Source organism: Podarcis filfolensis, assembly GCF_964270895.1.
Source record: "Podarcis filfolensis genome assembly, chromosome: 8".
Taxonomy (NCBI): Eukaryota; Metazoa; Chordata; class Lepidosauria; order Squamata; family Lacertidae; genus Podarcis; species Podarcis filfolensis.
Window position 1 is genome coordinate 78,930,419 of NC_139611.1, and position 23,552 is coordinate 78,953,970.

The window sequence follows — 23,552 nt, forward strand, 5'->3', positions numbered from 1 at the left end:
CTTGACCTAAACCCCTGGCATTTTGGGGCTGGGAAATGAGGGGGAAGGAGATAGTTTGCTACCTGCGGTGGGTCCTGACTTCACCCAAACAGTCCCAAATACACACACAATAGAAGATGAGGGGGAAACTAGAAAATGAGGGGAAACACACAAACTCAAAATAAATGTGGTTTTCACCAGAGAAAAGAGCCATGGTCAGGGACCCTCCCTATCTATTGCAGACAGAGGGAGGCATCATTCTGTCAACAGAAGGTCCTCCAGCGTAAATCTGGTAAAGAATTCCTTGCAAGACCAGAAGAAACATCATGTGAGGCACTTGCAAAAGTGCTAACTCCACAGTTGAGAGTTCAGTGGACATGAAGGAGATGATGTTAAATGGCTGCTGGTTTTCTGTGTTTCCACTTTGCTGGGCATGGGATCTGGTTGGTTCTGTTCTTGGCTGTAATATTTGCCACAGCCTTACGGGAAAGATACAGTCAAACCTCGGTTCCCAAATGCCTCTGTTTTGGAACGTTTTGGTTCCTGAACACCGAAAACCTGGAAGTAAACCTGGTGAGGGGAGAGACTTCATCAGGCAAGGCCTCCTTCCACCTGCCTTGCCCCACCCTCCGGCCCTGGGTCTCCTCATAAGGGAGCTGGTCCTGGAGGAAGAACTGTGAGGGGAGAGACTTCATCAGGCAAGGCCTCCTTCCACCTGCCTTGCCCCACCCTCCGGCCCTAGGAGTCCTCATAAGGGAGCTGGTCCTGGAGGAAGAACTGTGAGGGGAGAGACTTCATTAGGCAAGGCCTCCTTCCACCTGCCTTGCCCCACCCTCTGGCCCTAGGAGTCCTCATAAGGAAGCTGTTCCTGGAGGAAGAACTGTGACATTTACCGTCTCCTAACAAGCTTGCTTGACGTACGTATTCCTTTCCTTTCTCTGCTGTGCCATATTTCCCCCTCTTAAACAATTAAGGAAACTGCCAGAGTGGACAGGGTCCCATTGTAGATGTGCACCTGATTTAGGGAATAATAACCATTGGGAAAAGTTTGAATGGGTTCATGGAAAGCGAGGGAGAAGAGAACTTTTGCCGATAGTATAAATAATACGTGGCTCTTGCAACAGAAGCACGGGAGGGGTAGGAATTAAAATGTCAGCACGCCAGAATGTATTCTTAAATGGGGGGGGCAGTTCTGCCGGCTTCACATCAGTTCCGATAAAATGAAAACCATAGGTGTGGTGGGGGGGGGGAATGGTGACAGCATGGACAAAGTCTATTTCCAGGTGTGCATGAAAGAAAAATGACAGCATCTAGGACAGATGTAGACTTGTCACAACTATCCTGAGAATGTCGAACTGGGTAACTTTCAGGTGCCAGAAGATATCTGGGATCCCAGTGAGGTGAAGCTGAATCGTGATTTGTGCCCTTCTTGAACTCCTTTTCCAGTCAGGTTTCACTCATTCACTCGCTCACAGGCAGAGAGACACTTGAATTGAATTGGACTACAACTCCCATCATCCCTAGCTAGCAGGACCAGTGGTCAGGGATGATGGGAACTGTAGTCCCAAAACAGCTGGAGACCCAAGTTTGGGAAACACAGACTCACTAATAGGCAGACACACACTTGAGTTTCCACTATGTTGTGAGCTCCTGTTTTCCTTTTGCAGACCCATCATCTTTTCCACGATGGCCCCAGGGCGGGTCCACATGGAGGCTCCTGTTTGCCTAATTGAGAACATGCCAGACGGGAAGCTTCTGGTAAACCGGCAGGCTGCAGAGGTGCTTGCCAGGATCCGCCAGCCGGTGGTGGTGGTGGCCATTGCGGGGTTGTACCGCACTGGCAAGTCCTACCTCATGAACAGGCTTGCCGGCAAGAGAAAAGGTGATTGGCTTCATGAATATTTCCTGTTACTCAAGGGAAGGGCTGGAGTCTAGTAGCCGTATGAGGAGGAAGGCAGTGGAGTCTGGTGTGTCTGGAACAGGGTATCAGAGCCCCTGGGCTTTCTGCCTAGCCTGGGGAGAAGCATGGAGGAAGAGGAGTAAATTAATATTTATATAGAACCAGAGGGGAGATAGGACTTTGAGTCAGGGGTCCCCACTCAGCAGAATTCACAGGAGGCTCCGCAAATATGGCAGGTTATTTTTTATTACGTATATATATACCCCACGTTTCCTCCAAGGAGCTCCAGGTGGTATTCAGTTTTCCCCATATACAGTTTAGGCTCACAGAAACCCTGTGAGATAGGTTCAGCTGAGAGACAGCAACTAGGGTAGGCAACCTAAGGCCTACGGCCCAATCTCCTTCTCAGTCTGGCCTGCGGACAGTCCGGAAATCAGCGTGTTTTTACACGAGTAGAATGTGTCCTTTTATTTTAAATGCATCTCTGGGTTATTTGTGGGACATAGGAATTCGTTCATTTTCCCCCCTTCAAAATATAGTCTGGCCCACCACATGGTCTGAGGGACGGTGGACTGGCCCATGGCTAAAAAGGTTGCTGACCCCTGAACTAGCCCAATGTCTCCCCGTGTGGATTCCAACTCTGTTCTTCCGCATCCTAGCCCCAAGTTTAATGTGCTCGACACTTTACAGCTTACATAGGTTCTTCTTTGTTTTGTGCACAAGTTTTCTTTCACTGCTTGCTGAGCTACTATTCCCAGCACCCAAGCAAACTACAGTTCCCATTATTCTTGTGGTGTGTGTGGAACTCATGTGCTTTAAAGCTATGATGGGGATGTGACAAATGTTTCATTGAGTTCAGTGGGGTTTCCCAGTGACCTGCGCCTTAAGCCTTGGCACCTGTTGTTTTTTGTCTCTGAATCATTGCCCGCTCTTTCCTCAGGTTTCTGTTTGGGTGCCACGGTGCAGGGGCTCACGAAGGGCATCTGGATGTGGTGCCTCCCTCACCCCCACAGGCCTGACCTCACACTGCTGTTGCTGGACACAGAAGGGTTGGGTGATGTGCAGAAGGTGAGCTGGGGGAGATGGCAGCTGGCATGACAGCGGAAGACTAGCCCTTTCAAAAGAGCCTTGTGACAAAATATGCTGACCTGGTGTTAAGAATACCACAACACACACAGTAACTAGCTGTAAAGTAACATAACATTATATATAATTGTCATATCAAAAAATTGCAAAGCACAGTTCCTGGTGGCAATAACATATCATGTTACTATTAACCTTCTATATGTTTTTATTGTCATAACATCTAAGGATAGTCAAGTCCAAAGATTACAACGTACAGTTCCTGTGGGAAACAACATACTGATATCTTCCTTCTGCATTGTCCTATGTCTTCAGAGTGTAACAGACTTAGTAACAATAAGGCAGCTGATGAAAGACCAGTTCTCAGGATACACCCTTGTTTCGCCCATTGGGCTTCTTCAGTGACAAGGTTTCCAGGAGTTTTTCCAGGTTTTTTTCAGCCGAAATAGTCCATAGGAATGCAGAAGTTGCCAGTCAGAGGTGTTTGTGTTGTGGTATTCTGAACATGATTTATGTAATGAGGCAATTGTGCTGTGTGTTGACCTGGTATTAATGGCAATGGCGTCTACCAGAGAGGTGCCAGAACTGAGTTCCGGTGAGTTCTGGCTGAACCCCCCCCCCAGTGGTAACTGATATTATATTTCTGTTTCAGGGAAACACACAGAATGACTCGTGGATCTTTGCCCTGGCCATTCTGCTCAGCAGCACCCTGGTGTACAACAGCATAGGCACCATTGATCAAAATGCGCTGGAGAACCTGCAGTATCCTTTTGGGGCATCAGAAATCCCAGCTGGCCTTGCACGCTTGGCCTGGCGGATCTAGGAAGAGGCAGTTGTAGGTTGTCCCCCTAGGGGTTTCACTCCATGGGAGGGGGTGCAGGCAGGAACTCCAGAAGGCATGAAATCAGGAATTGGCCTTAAGGTGTAAAAATGAGAGATGCCAGCCCCTTGCCACAAAACCCTGCCTTAAGTACAATTGCAATACAGTCGTATCTTGGTTGCCGAATGCCTTGGAACTCATGCTTTTCGGTTCCCGGGCGATTGAAAACCGGAAGTGAATGTTCCGGTTTTCGATCGATTTTCAGAAGCCAAACGTCCGGCACAGCTTCCGATTGGCTGCAGGAGCTTCCTGCAGCCAATCAGAAGCTGCACTTTGGTTTCTGAACGTTTTGGAAGTTGAACAGTCTTCCAGAACGGATTCCGTTTGACTTCCAAGGTACGAGTATATGTGGTCTTTCTGTAGTGTAAATCTCTCTGCTCAAAAGCTGTATCATCATTTCCGGCCAGCCCACAACTGCAGGTTCAAACAGGCCCCAAACCAGCCCTGGAATTGTTTTCCTTAGCACTCCCCAGCTACGTCACTGAGCTGACAAAAAGGATTAAAGCCAAAGCTTCCTCCGGGGAAGATGAAGAGGAGGAGAACTCTGCCGAATTTGTCCGTTTCTTCCCAGACTTCATCTGGGCAGTGCGGGATTTCACACTACAGCTGGAGATAGATGGATACCCTGTAACTGAGGACGGGTACCTGGAGAATGCCTTGAGACTGCAGACAGGTACAGTAACTGCAAGGGGGGAAATGCAGTGTCTGAGGTGGAGAGAGGATACCGTTAGTTGAGAGGTGCACAAATGATCTAAGTCAAAAAGGCCTAATATTCAGGTGGGTGAATGTATCCAGTCACATAGCCACTGAGGGCTAAAGAGGTTGAAGTGATTTCCCCTGTGCTACATGGAGCAAGACACAGAGATATATCACACCGGTTCCTGAGGCACCTGTCTCTGGCTGCAGACTGCATTACTAATAACTCTTCATGCCAATCCTCAATTGTGCTCCCAGGGAGGTTTACAAATGCCCTACAACAATTACAATGTTGAAACCCAAACTGTAAAAGCTAAAAGCCACAAAATTGTGAAAAACCTCATAATACCAAGCTAAGTTGCTTGTACAGTTGGACTAGGCTCCCTGAAACTCCTGTGACATGGGAGTCTTACCTGCTAATCTCAAATATACACATGCGAGCTGTAAGTGCACTATGAAGAGGGAAATATATACAGTGGTACCTCGTGTTACAGACGCTTCAGGTTACAGACGCTTCAGGTTACAGACTCTGCTAACCCAGAAATAGTACCTCGGGTTAAGAACTTTGCTTCAGGATGAGAACAGAAATTGCACCGTGGCGGCACAGCAGCAGCAGCGGGAGGCCCCATTAGCTAAAGTGGTGCTTCAGGTTAAGAACAGTTTCAGGTTAAGAACGGACCTCCAGAACGAATTAAGTACTTAACCCAAGGTACCACTGTACTCAGAGTAAGGCCATAACATTGCAGTGCTGAAACAGAGAGCAATATCCTAACTCAGTTTACAGCAAGCCTTGGGACCTCAGGTGTCAGTTGAGTTGGCATGGAGACTTGAATGTTTACAGGTAACCAGGTGAGTTTGCTCCACCAGGGAGATGGTTGGCACATTTTCTGTGGAATTTGGCGATAGTAACCGATTGTCTTGTGTACTCACACTTCTCCCCCAGGTAATAGTGAGCAAATCCAGAGGTGCAACATGCCCAGGTCGTGCATCCGCAGATTCTTTCCTTCGCGGAAATGTTTCACCTTTGACCGCCCAGCTAGCAGGAAAAAGTTGTCCCGGCTGGAGGAACTGGAAGAAGAGGATTTGGAGGAAGATTTCTTGGAGCCGGTGGCTCGTTTCTGCCAACACATCTGGGAGACATCACGACCCAAGACAGTTCCAGGAGGCCAAGTTGTGACAGGGAGAAGTAGGGAACATTTTTGAAAGATTGTAGGCTGGGGTTGGTGGGTAGAGAACCATTCTGATTCGAGTAATTAGTTTTACCCAGTGCCGTTCTAATAATACTAATAACTGGTCTCAGTCTGGGAACCCCATGGATGGGGGGCTTTTTCCTCCAGAGCAGTTTGGGGGTGTAGGAAGCTGTCAGCTTGAGGTGAATGGTGTTACTCAGCTACCAGCCAAGAAGGGATCAGGTGACATCAGAAACCAATAGTGACCCACCTGACTGTAGAAAATGCTTTAGTTTGTCCTTGCTCTGCAGTTTGACGATTTCTTTGTTCACGTGCAGGCTGAATTGCATGTAAGCTGCTCACTTGATTGCCTGCTGAACATCATTTAGCTAGAATTTATTTTGAAAACTATATACACAGAATAAAATACAGTAACGATTCTGTGATGAAACCCAAATTCTACTTTCAGAGAAATTTGGTTGCGTCATTTGTGCAGAAAGCAACATTGTATGCATTGTTTTAAACGCATACATCATTTATTATGCTTCTGCAGCAAGCAAGGACTTGAACCCATGACATTTGGCTACTAAAAAGCCTGTTCACCCCCTCCCCCTTTTACTTATTGAGAATTAATAGACCGAAACACTTCCATGCCTATTTCTGCAGAGTTAATTCCCCATGGTGCCGCTAATATAGGGGCTTTGTTCTTTGTTTTGTTGATGTTTTATTTCTTGTATTCAATAAAATATTGGTTCTGAGCTGGGTTCTGAGTCCAGTTGTGCTGTTTCATACTTATCACAGTGTGGCTCCAGGACTGGAGGCTACACACTGTGCTGATAATGAGTTATGGATTGGGCTGCTTCCAGTTTTGGCAAGAACCAGAAGTACGGAAGGCAATAATACATATGTAGCATAGAGAGGTAATAATAATTAGGAATGAGATGTGGGTGCAGGGCAGAGAATAGTAATCTCTGCTTTTTAAGCATTCCCAAGTGCTTCCTTCATATTTCAGGTTATTTTCTACAGGCATGAGGGCTAGAACATTCCTTTTAAAAACATGTCTTCTCTGCCTCTTGTTTTGTGCAGAATATCTATTTCTTTTATGAGAAATCTGCAGGTACAGTGGATGACATGCCCCAGTTATAGCACAAACGTTTGAAAGATGTTTGACTCGGGATACATTTAAAGAAAGACCACATATAGTCGTACCTTGGAAGTCAAACGGAATCCGTTCTGGAAGACTGTTCAACTTCCAAAACGTTCAGAAACCAAAGTGCAGCTTCTGATTGGCTGCAGGAAGCTCCTGCAGCCAATCGGAAGCTGTGCCGGACGTTTGGCTTCTGAAAATCGGAACATTCACTTCCGGTTTTCGATCGTCCGGGAACCGAAAAGCATGAGTTCCAAGGCATTCGGCAACCAAGATACGACTGTATTGCAATTGTAATTACGGCAGGGTTTTGTGGCAAGGGGCTGGCATCTCTCATTTTTACACCTTAAGGCCAATTCCTGATTTCCTGCCTTCTGGAGTTCCTGCCTGCACCCCCTCCCATGGAGTGAAACCCCTAGGGGGACGACCTACAACTGCCTCCTCCTAGTTCCGCCAGGCCAAGCGTGCAAGGCCAGCTGGGATTTCTGATGCCCCAAAAGGATACTGCAGGTTCTCCAGCGCATTTTGATCAATGGTGCCCATGCTGTTGTACACCAGGGTGCTGCTGAGAAGAATGGCCAGGGCAAAGATCCACGAGTCATTCTGTGTGTTTCCCTGAAACAGAAATATAATATCAGTTACCACCGGGGGGGGGGGGTTCAGCCAGAACTCACCGGAACTCAGTTCTGGCACCTCTCTGGTAGACGCCATTGCCATTAATACCAGGTCAACACACAACACAATTGCCTCATTACATAAATCATCTTCAGAATACCACAACACAAATGCCTCTGACTGGCAACTTCTGCATTCCTATGGACTATTTCGGCTGAAAAAAACCTCCTGGAAAATCTCCTGGAAACCTTGTCACTGAAGAAGCCCAATGGGCGAAACAAGGGTGTATCATGAGAACTGGTCTTTCATCAGCTGCCTTATTGTTACTAAGTTTGTTACACTCTGAAGACATAGGACAATCCAGAAGGAAGATATCAGTGTGTTGTTTCCCACAGGAACTGTATGTTGTAATCGTTGGACTTGACAATCTTTGGACTTGACTATCCTTAGATGTTATGACAATAAAAACATATAGAAGGTTAATAGTAACATGATATGTTATTGCCACCAGGAACTGTGCTTTGCAATTTTTTGATATGACAATTATATATAATGTTATGTTACTTTACAGCTAGTTACTGTGTGTGTTGTGGTATTCTTAACACCAGGTCAGCATATTTTGTCACAAGGCTCTTTTGAAAGGGCTAGTCTTCCGCTGTCATGCCAGCTGCCATCTCCCCCAGCTCACCTTCTGCACATCACCCAACCCTTCTGTGTCCAGCAACAGCAGTGTGAGGTCAGGCCTGTGGGGGTGAGGGAGGCACCACATCCAGATGCCCTTCGTGAGCCCCTGCACCGTGGCACCCAAACGGAAACCTGAGGAAAGAGCGGGCAATGATTCAGAGACAAAAAACAACAGGTGCCAAGGCTTAAGGCGCAGGTCACTGGGAAACCCCACTGAACTCAATGAAACATTTGTCACATCCCCATCATAGCTTTAAAGCACATGAGTTCCACACACACACACACACACACACACACACACCACAAGAATAATGGGAACTGTAGTTTGCTTGGGTGCTGGGAATAGTAGCTCAGCAAGCAGTGAAAGTAAACTTGTGCACAAAACAAAGAAGAACCTATGTAAGCTGTAAAGTGTCGAGCACATTAAACTTGGGGCCAGTTCTGGGATATGTGTTTGTCTTCCATTTCATCTGGAGAATGTGTCTTTCACAGGTAACTAAGCGAGCAATCCTTCAGCAAGATGCTCCACAATTAACGGGCTAGGATCCAGCGGATCTCTGGCTGAGCCAGGAAGTTCCCCCCACAAGCAGGCTATGCTGGCTTAGCTCCCTCATGCTCGGTTCAGTCGGGGATACACTAGAGTTTCCCCCAGATCCTGGTTCAGCCATGACTCACATCTTGAGCTGGCCTAAAGCCTGAAAAGGGGGCATTTAAGGGGCATGGTGGGGGCAGGACCGGGAGGGGGGTCCTAAGCCTATTCTGCTCAGTCATGTGACCTGGAAACCCAATGAAAACTCAGATGGCCAAGGGGATGGTGCAGTTCAAACACTTATTTTAAAGGTTTGTTCTCCCTCTGCCAGGCTTAGGATTGCTATGAAAGCAGTAGCTCAATGGCTGAATGGAGTTTGTGTATAACTTCACACCAGCTTAACTTACACTGGTGTTATGTACTGAGTTGAATAGGATCCAAACTGCAGCAGTCTGATTGGTCCTAGAACAATAGGATCCAAAAGGCAGCAGTCTGATTGGTCCTAGAACAATAGGATTCAGAATGCAGCAGTCTGATTGGTCCTAGAACAATGCAGCAGTATGATTGGTTGGCAGGAACCACCCAATCATGCTCCAGATAGAAGTGAATCCACAACCTGATTGGCTTACAGTAGAATTCCGGAATTAGCCAATCATGTGCAGCCCATTGTGTAAATAATGTATATAAAGCAGATACTTTGAGGGGATATTCATTCATTCCTCCTCACCACTATGAGCTGAATAAAGAGCATGAAATCACTTTGCGACTCTGAGTATATTTCACTGGCGACGAAGGTGGGATCCCGCTGAGCTGACTGCCACACACAGCACCGCAGCACCGCCACCTGCCGCACCGCTGCCTCGCACCGTGTATCCAGGCTTCAGCTCCGGGACACAAGGAACTCAGAATGGCAACCGACAACAGCTTCTCACCGTTCAACCCAGCATCTGGAGACTGGGAAGCGTACGCCTCCCGTTTCACCTTCCTCCTAGAAGCCAAAGGGGTCACCGATGAAGAAGACGCCAAGAAGAGGGCAATATTCTTCAGCGTCTGCGGAGAGGAGACGTTTGAAATCGCCCGGGCTCTCCTTGCACCTGAAGATGTTGCTACTGTTCCATACAAAACAATAATGGAACAGCTGAAGGGGCACTTTTCGCCACAGCCCTCAGTGGTGGCTCGTCGAAATGCCTTCTACGCAAAGCGGCAAGCCCCTGGGGAAACCATAACTGGGTTTGTGACCTCTCTCCGCCAAGCTGCCCGGTTCTGCAACTTCTCAGAGCTGGAGAACATGCTTCGTGACCGCCTCGTCGGTGGCCTGAAGGATGAGAAGCTGCAACGACGCCTCTACGCTAAGAAGAACCTAACGTTCCAGGTTGCTCTGGAGGAGGCCCTGGCAACGGAAGCTGCCGAGAGGTCGACGCAAGAGGCACGGCCGAGCCAGCCGTCCCAACCGAGGGTCCACCACGAAGACCTCACCGACGACTCAGGATCCAACAGGGAGGAGGTGCACAGAGTACAGCAGCGCACTCAAGCAGCCCACATACCACAGCTGCCTCGACGAGAAGGAGGGAACTGCGCAAGCTGTGGAGAAAGTCACGAGAGGAGGACCTGCCGTTTCCGCAACGCAGAGTGCAGGCAGTGCAGAAAATTGGGACACATCGCCCGGGTGTGTCGGGCTCGGCCCACCCGACGCCAGGCATCAGATGACCAATCCAAGAGCCCCAGGTCCCGGGGCCCAACGCACCAAGGCAACTCGACGGAGCTCACGGACTTCCAGGTATACCAGTTGCCCCACCCCAACGTAGAGAAAATTTATGTAGAGGTACAGATAGAGGGGGCCCCATGCCGCATGGAGCTTGACACGGGTTCAACTCTATCCATAATCTCGGCAAGGACCTTAAGGAAACTGTGTCCTACTGGGGGTCCCAAACTCAGGCCGGCCCCATTCACCCTCCGGGACTTCCAGAAACGTAAGGTCCCCACAATGGGGGTGGGGACCTTCAGGGTGCAGTACCGAGGGCGGACGCGGCAACTGGACTTGCTTGTGGTCAAGGGCCCCTACATTAGCTTACTGGGATTGGCATGGTTTGGACCACTGGGGCTAGCCGTCACCGGGGTGAACCACACTACCTTACAAGTGGACGTGGATGCCATATGCAAGGAATTTCCGGGGGTTTTCGATGGGAAATTGGGACAGTATACGGGCCCCCCCATTGCTCTACAGCTTGACCCCGCAGTACGACCGGTCAGGCTCAAGGCCCGTCGGGTCCCGTTCGCCCTGAAACCCCGTATAGACGAGGAATTGGACCGACTCGTGGAGCAAGGAGTGCTGGAGCCGGTGCCTAATGCCCCCTGGGAAACCCCAATCGTCACACCCGTCAAGCCTAATGGTTCGGTCCGCATCTGCGCAGACTACAAATGTACCATAAACAAGGCCCTCACGGCCCATGCATACCCAGTGCCAGTGGTCAGCCATGTCCTTGCTACCCTGGCTGGGTCGAAAATTTTTGGGAAGCTGGACCTGGCCCAAGCATATCAACAGCTGCCAGTAGATGAGGCCACAGCAGAGGCACAGACGATTGTGACGCACAGAGGAGCGTTCAGGGTAAAGCGGCTGCAATTCGGTGTCAGCGTGGCACCAGGCATATTCCAGAATCTAATGGACTCTCTCCTTAAAGGGATTCCTGGCGTCACCCCCTTCTTCGATGATGTGTTGATTGCTGGGCCCACACCCGAGGAGTTTGAGGACCGCCTCCGCACCGTTCTGCACCGTTTCCAGACGGCAGGTCTCAAGGTGAAGCGGGAAAAATGTCTACTAGGAGTGCCTCAGGTGGACTTTCTGGGATTTATGGTGGACGCAGAAGGGGTCCACCCGACTGGAGACAAGGTACGGGCCATTTGTGATGCCCCAGCGCCCAAGAACAAGACTGAACTTCAGGCCTTCTTGGGACTATTGAACTTTTACCATTCCTTCCTTCCCCACAAGGCAGCAGTAGCGGAGCCCCTACACAGACTCCTGGACAAGCGGGCCCCTTGGGTGTGGGGCCAGCGCCAGGAGGCCGCATTCCAGGCAGTCAAGGACTTGCTTGTCTCAAACTCGGTCTTGGCACACTTCGACGAGAGGCTGCCGGTGGTGCTAGCATGCGACGCCTCACCCTATGGCATTGGCGCTGTCCTGGGACACCAACTCCCGGATGGAAGAGAGGTACCGGTGGCATACTTTTCCCAGACACTCAACGAAACCGAGCGGAACTACTCGCAAATCGACAAGGAGGGTCTGGCAATAGTGAAGGGAGTAAAAAAATTCCATGATTTCTTGTACGGGCGGCCCTTCACCGTGGTGACTGACCACAAGCCGTTGCTTGGCTTGTTTGCCCCCGAAAAGCAGACCCCCCAAGTGCTGTCTCCGCGTGTCCTCAGGTGGTCAATTTTCCTTGCCAGCTACCAGTATGCACTGATTCACCGCCCTGGGAAGGCGATGGGCCATGCGGACGCCCTCAGCAGGCTACCACTACCGGAAACAGGCCCCGACCCAGCACCTGCACAAGAGGTTATGAGCCTGGAGCTGCTTCCCGAGCGCCCCATTCAGGCACAAGAAGTTGCACACCATTCCAAGAAAGATAGGGTCATCTCCCGGGTCCTGGACTGGGTGTGGAGGGGATGGCCCAGCAGCAGCCCCGGGCCAGAATTCGCCGGCTACACAACCCGCAAACATGAACTGTCGGCCCACAAGGGGTGCCTGTTATGGGGAAGCAGGGTCGTTGTTCCCCAGCCCCTCCGCAAAAGGGTCCTCACAGCCCTACACGAGACACACCCAGGGGTAGTAAGAATGAAGGCCCTTGCCAGGAGTTATGTGTGGTGGCCGGGGATCGACGGAGAGATAGAGGCCTGGGTCAAACACTGCCAGGCCTGCCAAGAATCCCGCCCAGATCCCCCAAGGGCCCCAGTCCAGTCCTGGGAGTCCGCCCGAGCACCATGGTCACGCCTGCATGTGGACTTTGCTGGCCCCTTTCAGGGGAAAACATTCTTCATAGTGGTGGACTCCTACACCAAATGGCTGGAAGTCGCACTGGTACCGTCCACTTCTACGTCCGCAGCCATCCGGGTACTACGCAGGCTGTTTGCAACCCACGGGCTCCCTGACACTCTCGTCTCAGACAACGGGACTGCATTTACGTCAGGAGAATTCCAAACCTTCACAGCGCAGAACGCCATCCGCCACATCCGTTCAGCGCCATTCCACCCTGCCACCAATGGCCAAGCAGAACGCATGGTGCGGACCACCAAGGACACCCTTCGCCGCATGACGCAAGGGGATTGGGAGTACCGCCTTGCCACATTCCTTCTAGCACAGCACAGCACCCCCAGCTCAACGACTGGCCGGAGCCCCGCTGAACTACTAATGGGTCGGCGCCTTGCAATCAGATTGGACCGCCTTCACCCCGATAGAGCTCAGGATGAGGTAGTGGTGGGGGAAGGCAGGAACCCCCGGACCTTCGAGGCCCAGGACCCAGTGTACGCAAAGAATTTTGGGGCAGGCCCTGCATGGGTACCCGCCACAGTCACCAGGGTCACTGGCCCCGTGTCGTACGAGGTGCTAACAGATGGGGGGCAATGCTGGCGCCGCCACTGCGACCAGATACGGCGACGATTCCCGGGAGAAAACCAGGAGGAGGAGGACAGGTCAGAGGAGTCCCAAGGGAACAGTGGGGCAGTGAGGTCCATAGAGCAGGAGGGGCAAGCAGGAGAGGCAGAATCAGTAAATACAGAGAGGACCCATGAGGCCGAAAGGACACTGGAACCAGAACCACGACTGAGCGAGCTGGTTGCGCCAGACCATACAGCCCCATCACAGCCAGCATCCTTGGAACACGAGCCAGAACCTGAACCCCGGACCAGGGAACACCCCAGGCCGCAACGCACACGTAGGCCGCCGGCGTACCTTGAGGACTATGAATGCGACCTCCCGGGCAGGACTGGAACTTAGAGGGGAGGGGTGTTATGTACTGAGTTGAATAGGATCCAAACTGCAGCAGTCTGATTGGTCCTAGAACAATAGGATCCAAAAGGCAGCAGTCTGATTGGTCCTAGAACAATAGGATTCAGAATGCAGCAGTCTGATTGGTCCTAGAACAATGCAGCAGTATGATTGGTTGGCAGGAACCACCCAATCATGCTCCAGATAGAAGTGAATCCACAACCTGATTGGCTTACAGTAGAATTCCGGAATTAGCCAATCATGTGCAGCCCATTGTGTAAATAATGTATATAAAGCAGATACTTTGAGGGGATATTCATTCATTCCTCCTCACCACTATGAGCTGAATAAAGAGCATGAAATCACTTTGCGACTCTGAGTATATTTCAACTGGCCTGCTTTATGCCACCTTTCTATGTTCCTTTTTGCCTTTGGATAACAAGAGGCTGTCTCCATTCTGAAGAGTTTTGGAGGACCCTCCTAGCTGTGATGCTCAGAGCTATGCTAGGTAAGCGTTTATTCTGCTAAGTTTTATTTATTTTTTCCTGATCTTGTTTTCTTCTAAATGTTTCCTTCAGCCAATTAACATTTATGTAGGAAGACAAGAAGCTCCCTAGTACAGAGTCAGACCAGTATTGTCTACCCTTGGGGCAGAGGTGTTTTTTTTAAAAAAAAGAGAACAGATTTACCTTAAGCTTCTCTTGTGATTTTTTTACCAACTCATCGCCAAAGGCACGGGCCATGAAGATGCCAGTGGCTTCCCTCTCACACTCTGCGTGTACCGCCAGCAGCTCATTGACGGAGCCTGTGGGCAGGTTCAACCGCTGCCCCATCCGCTCTTCGTAACAGGAAATGGCATCACGCACAGCTGCTGCGTTCTCGATCTCTGCCAGGGCCAGCACGGCATTCTCCAAGCAGGGCAAACCCCCGCTGTTGATAGCATTGACGTAGGTCTTCACCAGGTTCTGAAGCACTGAAGAGGGAAGAGTTGGGCCACGTCACCAAATCAGAAATGGCAGAACAGGGATGCCCATCCCGCTTAACTTTTGTACGTCAAGGAAATGTATCCCGAGTCAAACATCTTTCAAACGTTTGTACTATAACTGTGGACACACCATCCACTGTTCTCATAAAAGAAAAGAAATAGATATTCTGCACAAAACAAGAGGCAGAGAAGACATGTTTTTAAAAGTAATGTTGTAGCCCTCATGCCTGTAGAAAATAACCTGAAATATGAAGGAAGCACTTGGGAATGCTTAAAAAGCAGAGATTACTATTCTCTGCCCTGCACCCACATCACAGTCCTAATTATTATTACCTCTCTATGCTACAGGACGCGGGTGGCGCTGTGGGTTAAACCACAGATCCTAGAACTTGCAGATCAGAAGGTCGGTGGTTCAAATCCCCACGATGGGGTGAGCTCCCATTGCTCGATCCCTGCTCCTGCCAACCTAGCAGTTCGAAAACACGTCAACGTGCAAGTAGATAAATAGGTACCGCTCTGGCGGGAACGTAAACAGCGTTTCCGTGTGCTGCTCTGGTTCGCCAGAAGCAGCTTAGTCATGCTGGCCACATGACCTGGAAGCTGTACGCCAGCCCCCTTGGCCATTAAAGCGATATGAGCGCCGCAACCCCAGAGTCGGTCAAGACTGGACCTAATGGTCAGGGGTCCCTTTACCTTTACCTCTATGCTACATATGTATTATTGCCTTCCGTACTTCTGGTTCTTGCCAAAACTGGAAGCAGCCCAATCATACCTCATTGTCAGCACAGTGTGTATCCTGCAGCTGTGGGGCCACCTGCCCACGGGCTCCGTCAATGAGCTGCTGTCAATGAGCTGCTGGCGGTGCACGCCGAGTGTGAGAGGGAAGCCACTGGCATCTTCATGGCCCGTGCCTTTGGCGATGAGTTGGTAAAAAAATCACAAGAGAAGCTTGAGGTAAATCTGTTCTCTTTTTTTTAAAAAAACACACCTCTGCCAGCGTGGCATATCAGGGAGTCTCCTCTGCCTGAAGTTGTGTTGAACTGCTGCCAGTCAGTGCAGAAAGAGTCATAGAATTGTACAGTTGGAAGGGGCCACGAGGGTCCTTTAGTCCAACCTCTGCAATACAGGAATATTTTTACCCAACATGGGGCTCAACGTGGTTGCTCAACATGAGACAGGATTAAGAGTCTGATGCTCTACTGGCTGAGCTGCCCCAAGGATAGACAATACTGGTCTGACAAGGGAGCTTCCTGTGTTCCTACATAAATGTTAATTGGCTGAAGGAAACATTTAGAAGAAAATAAGATCTGGAAAAAATAAATAAAACTTAGCAGAATACAGTGGTACCTCAGGTTACAGATGCTTCAGGTTACAGATGCTTCAGGTTACAGACTCCGCTAACCCAAAAATAGTATCTCGGGTTAAGGACTTTGCTTCAGGATGAGAACAGAAATTGTGCGGTGGCAGCAGGAGGCCCCATTAGCTAAAGTGGTACCTCAGGTTAAGAACAATTTCAGGTTAAGAACGGACCTCCAGAACGAATTAAGTTCTTAACCTGAGGTACCACTGTAAACACTTACCTAGCTTAGCTCTGAGCATCACATCTTAGGAGGGCCTTCCAAAATTCGCACGGTTTTCTAAAAATCTCACTTCAGAATGGAGACAGCCTCTTGTTATCCAAAGGCAAAAAGGAACATAGAAAGGTGGCATAAAGCAGGCTGGTGTAAGTTAAGCTGGTGTAAAGTTATACACCAAACTCCATTCAGCCATTGAGCTACTGCTTGCCTAGCAATCCTAAGCCTGGCAGAGGTAGAACAAACCTTTAAAATAAGTGTTTGAACTGCACCATCCCCTCGGCCCTCTGAGTTTTCATTGGGTTTCCAGGTCATATGACTGAGCAGAATAGACTTAGGATTCCCCCCCCTCCCGGTCCTGCCCCCACCATGCCCCTTAAATGCCCCCTTTTCAGGCTTTAGGCCAGCTTGAGATGTGAGTCATGGCTGAACCAGGATCAGGGGGATACTCTGGTGTATCCCCGAATGAACCGAGCATGAGGGAGCTAAGCCAGCATAGCTTGGTTGTGCGGGGAACTTCCTGGCTCAGCCAGAGATCCGCTGGATCTTAGCCCGTTCATCGTGGAGCATCTTGCTGCAGGATTGCTCGCTTAGTTACCTGTGAAAGACACATTCTCCAGATGAAATGGAAGACAAACACATATCCCAGAAGACGGGTAGGGTTGCAATTTGATTGGGTACACACTTAGTTTTTAACTTTAGGAAGGGTGGAGCCAGACAATTTAAACTGGCCTACATTTTAGAAATGCAGCTGTTCTAGATCATTGGTGTCGTAGCCAGTTCCCACGATTTTCGGTGGGAGTGGGGACAGTAAAGTCAATTGAAATTTGTAGTGCAGTTTTGATGTGGCCTTCTCAATAAGTCTTTCCACTGAAGAGGAAAAGCTTTTCATCATTATTAACAGATCATCTTTCTGCTAATTTTCTGTCTCTCGTAGCAAGAGCTGAAGCAGAAAAAGGAAGAGTTCTGCAGGAAGAATGAGCAGGCGTCTTTTGACCGCTGCTTTGCCGTGCTGACGGATCTTTCCCAGGAGCTAGAAGATGAGCTCCGGATGGGAATTTACTCTGTGCCTGGTGGCTACCAGCGTTATCTGGAGAAACGGGACAAAATAGAGAAGAAATATAACTTGGTACCTGAGAAAGGAATTCAGGTAGGGCAGGAAGCCAGCATTTCTGTGATATCCAAAGAATGAGCATTCTTATACTGACTGAGGACAGATCCAAACTTTAGACCTGGAGTGCAATACTGTGAATATTTTCTTGGGAGTAAGCCCCACTGAATTCAATAGGGCTTGATTCAAAGTGAATTAGTTTGTTCGTCTACTTACCAAAATGAATAAACTCTGTTCAATGAAAAATATATTAAAGTGGTTTACATAAAATAGTTTAAAAGAGAACTTTGTCTTCTAGGCTATGTGAGAGGTTGTTTAGTCGTTTAGTCGAGTCCGACTCTTCGTGACCCCCTGGACCATAGCACACCAGGCATTCCTGACTTTCACTGCCTCCCGCAGTTTGGTCAAACTCATGCTGGTAGCTTCGAGAACACTGTCCAACCATCTCATCCTCTGTCGTCCCCTTCTCCTTGTGCCCTCCATCTTTCCCAACATCAGGGTCTTTTCCAGGGAGTCTTCTCTTCTCATGAGGTGGCCAAAGTATTGGAGCCTCAGCTTCAGGGTCTGTCCTTCCAGTGAGCACTCAGGGCTGATTTCCTTCAGAATGGAGAGGTTTGATCTTCTTCAGTCCATGGGACTCTCAAGAGTTTCCTCCAACACCATAAGAGAGGGATTAGGGACCACTATTATCAATTTCTCAGCACCTCATTAAGATTAATTAATTAATACAATTATTACAAAAATTAATACAATTATTAATTTACTATACACCAATTTTTGCCCTTAATCACAATATATAATCTCGTCTGTCCCCCCATTATACTGTAAAATGAATAACTTTTGCTCTCAATGTGTTATCAGGCAGACAAAGCTCTTGAAGAATTCCTGAAATCCAAGCAGACGGTGGCAAACTCTCTCCTTCAGATGGACCACGCCCTGACCGACAAACAGAAGGAAATTGAAGGTGCATATCTAAGGCAATGAGTATACCGTATTTTTCCCTCTATAACACGCAGATTTTTTCTCCTAAAAAGGAAGCGGAAATGTCTGTGCGTGTTATTGAGCGAATGTGTGGTCCCTGGAGCCGAAAAATCAGGCAAAAATCAAATCGCGCTTCACGGAGAAGGGAAACCTGAAAAGAGGAAGTGGCTCCTTTCCTGCATTCTGCCTCAGGGTCTTACTGCCCACCCGTCTGTTTCCTTGCTGTGTTTGCTGAAACGGAACAAAGAGCAGGGAAAGCCCCTCCCCTCCAGGCAAGCAGAGGGGAAAGCAGAGTGTCGTCTCTGTGCTCCGGTGCTGCTGGGGGAGAGGGAGAGAGGGGGGGAGGGGGGGAGAGAGGGGGGGAGAGAGAGACAGAGAGAGAGAGAGAGAGAGAGAGATGGCTGGCTTGGGGGGGGGGAACTTTTGCCTTTCTTTTCTCCCTCCCGTTAAATCCCTCTCCTGCATTCCTAGCCAGCTGCTTCTCTGCACAACCCCTCATGTCCCTTCTGTTTTTCCTTCGCTCCCCACTTAAAATGTGGTTACAAAGCATAGTAATCCTCAGGATCTTTGCATTGGGTCACCCCAAATTCACCATCAGATCACATAGCATGTCCATGGCTACAGCCTGCCCCCCCAAAATCACGCACCCACTGTTGCCTGGGGCTGCAATGGTGCAAAAACGTGGTTAAAAAGCATGGATCCACATGGATCCTCAGGATCTTTGCATTGGGTCACCCCAAATTCACCATCAGATCACATAGCATGTCCATGGCTACAGCCTGCCCCCCCAAAATCACGCACCCACTGTTGCCTGGGGCTGCAATGGTGCAAAAACGTGGTTAAAAAGCATGGATCCACATGGATCCTCAGGATCTTTGCATTGGGTCACCCCAAATTCACCATCAGATCACATAGCATGTCCATGGCTACAGCCTGCCCCCCAAAAATCACGCACCCACTGTTGCCTGGGGCTGCAATGGTGCAAAAACGTGGTTACAAAGCATGGATCCACAGGGATTCTCAGGATCTTTGCATTGGGTCACCCCAAATTCACCATCAGATCACATAGCATGTCCATGGCTACAGCCTGCACCAAAAAAAATCACGCACCCACTGTTGCCTGGGGCTGCAATGGTGCAAAAATGTGGTTACAAAGCATGGATCTACAGGGATTCTCAGGATCTTTGCATTGGATCACCCCAAATTCACCATCAGATCACATAGCATGTCCATGGCTACAGCCTGCATCAGAAAAATCACGCACCCACTGTTGCCTGGGGCTGCAATGGTGCAAAAACGTGGTTACAAAGCATGGATCCACAGGAATTCTCAGGATTTTTGCATTGGGTCACCCCAAATTCACCATCAGATCACATGTCTGTGGCCACAGCATGAAGCACAAAAATGATACATCCACTGTTTCATTCAGAATGTTTTTTCCCTTGTTTTCCTCCTCTAAAAACGATGTGCGTGTTATGGTCAGGTGCGTGTTATAGAGCGAAAAATACGGTATGTTATAAATTATATGTATTAGAAAGTAAAGGTCCTGGCCTTCTCTGGCTGGGCTCTGAGTTCCCAGGGAAGGGTTACAGTTGTGGTACCTTTTTGCAGAATGGCATAGCGACAGGTGTAGTATTCTCATCTTCAGGCAAGGAGAGAACATTGAACAGAACACAGGGTGAAGGGGAGATGGCGGCAGGGGATGGCAGCCCCCTCAGTATTCATGTTGTCTCTTTTCCTTCGCTGGCCCCCAGCCCAGCGCGCTCAGGCCGAAGCAGCCCAGCTGCAGCAGAAGCTGTTGGAGCAGGAGCAGGCCAGACTGAAGCAAATGATGGAGGATGAGAAGCGAAGCCACGATGAACAGCTCCGGCTGTTGAAGGAGAAGATGGAGAAAGAGAAGAAGTTGATGGAAGAGGAAACAGAAAAGATGATACGGCATAAACTCAAGGTAAAGAGAGCTGAGTCAGATGCAGCCGTCCCCCTGGAAGATTCAATATTCAGGCCAGGTCTGTGGTCCTCCAGATGTGGCTGGAGCCAACTCTCATCTTTCCCAGTCAGTATGGCCAGTGCTCATGGACCAGAAAAATCTGGAGGGTCCCATTTCCCCTGCTCCTGCTTTCTCCTTAGGATGATGCTTAGAAGCAGAACTCTTCCTCCATTCAAGGCCAAATCTAGTTCACAGACAGCCTCCTTTACCCTTCTGAATGTCTCAGCATAAACCATATATTCCCGGATATATCATCACCCTCTTTATACAGGCCACATAACCCTATGTCTTTCAAGCAAAATCAAGAACAAATTATTTAATGCTTTAAAGGTGATTGCCGTCACCTTGATTTGTGCCTGGAAAATCCCTAACTTAGGGAATCTGCTTTAAAATGGGCATAATATGCTCTTGCAGGCAAGCAGCCACTGATGGATGGTGCAGAATGAGGCAAGAAAGCTGCACTGTCTGGGAGCTTTTCAGTGACTCACTGTGGCTTGGTAAAACCTAGGTTCCATATATTCGATAGACGTTAGCTGGTGTTTCTACAGTACTTGTCCTGAGTCTTCAAACAACTTCTTATACAGTTCCTTTGTTCTCCTTACAACAACCCCTTGAGGTGGGTCAGGATCTAATTTTGCCCATACAGATGGTATAGTCAGATGGAATAGTCAGCATGGTACCCTCCAAATGTTAGTGGCCTCCAGCTCCCATCTGCCTCAGCCAGTGGTCATGGATGATGGGAGTCCATTAATATTTGTAGCTCTTACCTGTGAAGGTATGGGTCCAGCTGGGATTGGCTTGCCTGAGGACACAGAGCAGGATTAAGCTGAATTTTGTGTGTTGCGCATAGCCTAGCTCCTGTCGCTCTTAACCACATCAGATTTTGCACAAATCCCTATATGCTCAAAATAAAAAAGCAGGTCTAGTTTGGAGACAGTTGGTTTTATGGGAGGCCATTTGGCAACACAGTGCAGTGGGGAAATGCATTGGTTGGCAACGAAAACACAACTGCCACACAAAGTGGTCCAGGTCTGGCCTGATCCCATCCCTGTTCATAGATGCTGCCCATTTCTTATCCATCCATCAACTAAACTGTCTCTGTGTGCTTTTCAACTTCCCAGGAACAAGAGGAACTGCTGAAGGAAGGATTTCAGCAGAGGGCCAGTGAGATGGAAGATGAAATCCAACGTCTCAAAGAAGAAAGTAATAACTCCAAGGTGGCCCTTGTTCTGTCTGCTATAGAAAAATTGTTGTCAACTGTTGCAGCTATGGGAACACAGGTTATGCAGTACAAGATGTTTTCCAGTGCTCTAAATCCTCAAAGGAGTGAAAGTGCACCACAGAGTGTAAAAAGCACACCAAGGAGTAAAAACCCACCCAAGAATGTAAGGAGCACACCAAAGAAAATGTAGTTCCAGCATGGGAATAAATGGGGCTAGTTGTTCTTAGTTTTCTGCTGACTTCCCTATCTTATCACCTCATCCACACCTTCATTGCAGTGTTATGTACAGATCCATGTTTGAAATTCGCCAAGTGCATTTTGCACCTGGTTACTGGCCACTTTGGGACCAGGTGAAGGTGGATGCCTGGGGATCCTTAGCTCTTGCCTGTTTTAAACATCCTGTAGAATTCTCTGTAATATTTTATCTGCACAATCAGAACAAATTTCAGGAACCAAAAAGTTGTATTGAAAAATATGACCTTTGAGCTGCCTGGCCCCAAAATGGCAAGCAGACATTCTGTTTTTGGCGGCTGTAACCTGTTAGTATTTCCCGCCCCCGATGCTGCAGATGAGATTGGTGTAAATCACATGCCTGTCTGGGAAGAGTGGGGGAGCAGAAGACGGTCTTATCTCTTCCGCTGTATGTACTGTTTTAAGGAGCCATTTGGCGCCCAGCTTATATATCTGAGTTTCTAACTGGCTAGAGAACTGTGAATTGTTGTGTCCAACTTGTTTTCTTATATGCTATTTCTTTTCAGGCATGCAAAGCTGTATAGAAAATAAATAAATAAAATAAATGGCCTGGTTTCTGCTTATAGCCTTATGACTTTATGCCTCCTTCCAGCAACTCCTGCAGTCAAGCTGGTGCCAAATGTATGCTTTCCTTTGGACCACATCAGTGAGGCTGAGAAGCAGGGCCTTGTCGTCTGGGCAGCCCAGGACCTTCATGCACACTGCCCAGGGTTGCATCGTGGAGAGGTCACTTCAGTGTTGCTAATGTAGCAAAAACAACACGGGAGGCAGCAGCTAAGTTACCGGTCTCTGCAGCCACAACCAGTGCTGTGATTTTCCAGCAGCTTGACCTCATCCCCGGAGGTGCACTCCATTGTCTCTTGAGACAGACAGATGCCAACAAATGGCACATGTAGGGGAAATAGCAGAGGATGGGCAAGAAAACTGGGCAAAAGGGGGGAATTGGGCAAAACCACAGAGTACTAAAAAATGCCTGGCTGTCACTCACTGTTTGCTGTTCAGGGATTGATGGGAAGTTTTTTCACTGTATGAAATGTGAAACTTGATTGCTGATAATCAGGCATTTGAGGCTGTACAAGTAGATGACTGGCCCAGCCCTGTCAATAGGCAGAGTGACACAGGTGCCTCCGTAGGCGGGTGATGAGGAGGAGAAGGGAAAACAGCAGCAGTGGTGGATCTTGGGCTCTCAAATTCCAGCAGAGCCCTGTGTGAAGCCAAAATTTGGTTCCTGTTGCCTCTTGGTAAGGGGGAAATATGGCACAGCAGAGAAAGGAAAGGAATATGTACATCAAGCAAGCTTGTTAGGAGACGGTAAATGTTCGCTGGTTTGCAGAGACTGTTAACTGCTTCCTAGGAAACAGGAGGCCCATTAGAACCAACAGGATAATCCTACTGCCCAAATTGGAAGATGTGGGGGAAATAAAAACAAACCCAAAGCAACCCAGTCTCTCTCTAATTCTGTTTCTTAGCTCTTAATTTTGTTGTGTTTAAGGTTGTGAAATTTCTTGTACACATTAGAAATCAAAGCAGCCACGAATGCTTCTCCATCTGCTAGCCCACTGCACTCAAGAAATTCTCGGTGAACTAAATCCAGCAGAGATAAAGAGTTTTTAATAGATAACAAATTGGATAATTAAAAAAGATGTGGATTACACAGAGTAGTAGAAAAGCAAACAAACCAGGAAAAGCGTGGAAGGGAAGTCATTTGGTATTAGTATACATGCTGTGTTTGGTACTAAGTTGTAAGTGGGGCAGAGGGAGGGGGTTAAATATGCTCTCT

General features: G+C 48.7%; 2 protein-coding genes across 2 annotated transcripts in view; one reads left to right on the forward strand and one right to left on the reverse strand.

Annotated features, from left to right (window-relative positions):
* The window catches only part of LOC310768664 (guanylate-binding protein 1-like), a 53,354-nt gene that overhangs the window by 14,734 nt on the left and 15,068 nt on the right, over positions 1 to 23,552 (reverse strand). The gene's annotated exons all lie outside the window — the stretch shown is intronic.
* On the forward strand, positions 1,651 to 22,337 carry LOC310768148 (guanylate-binding protein 7-like). The gene is made up of 11 exons (XM_083625863.1): positions 1,651 to 1,861; positions 2,820 to 2,947; positions 3,615 to 3,724; positions 4,316 to 4,515; positions 5,482 to 5,727; positions 14,393 to 14,467; positions 15,484 to 15,599; positions 17,157 to 17,369; positions 18,192 to 18,294; positions 20,066 to 20,259; positions 21,420 to 22,337. The coding sequence occupies exons 1-11, from the start codon at positions 1,666 to 1,668 to the stop codon at positions 21,708 to 21,710; spliced, it is 1,872 nt and encodes a 623-aa protein (XP_083481989.1). The 5' UTR covers positions 1,651 to 1,665; the 3' UTR covers positions 21,711 to 22,337.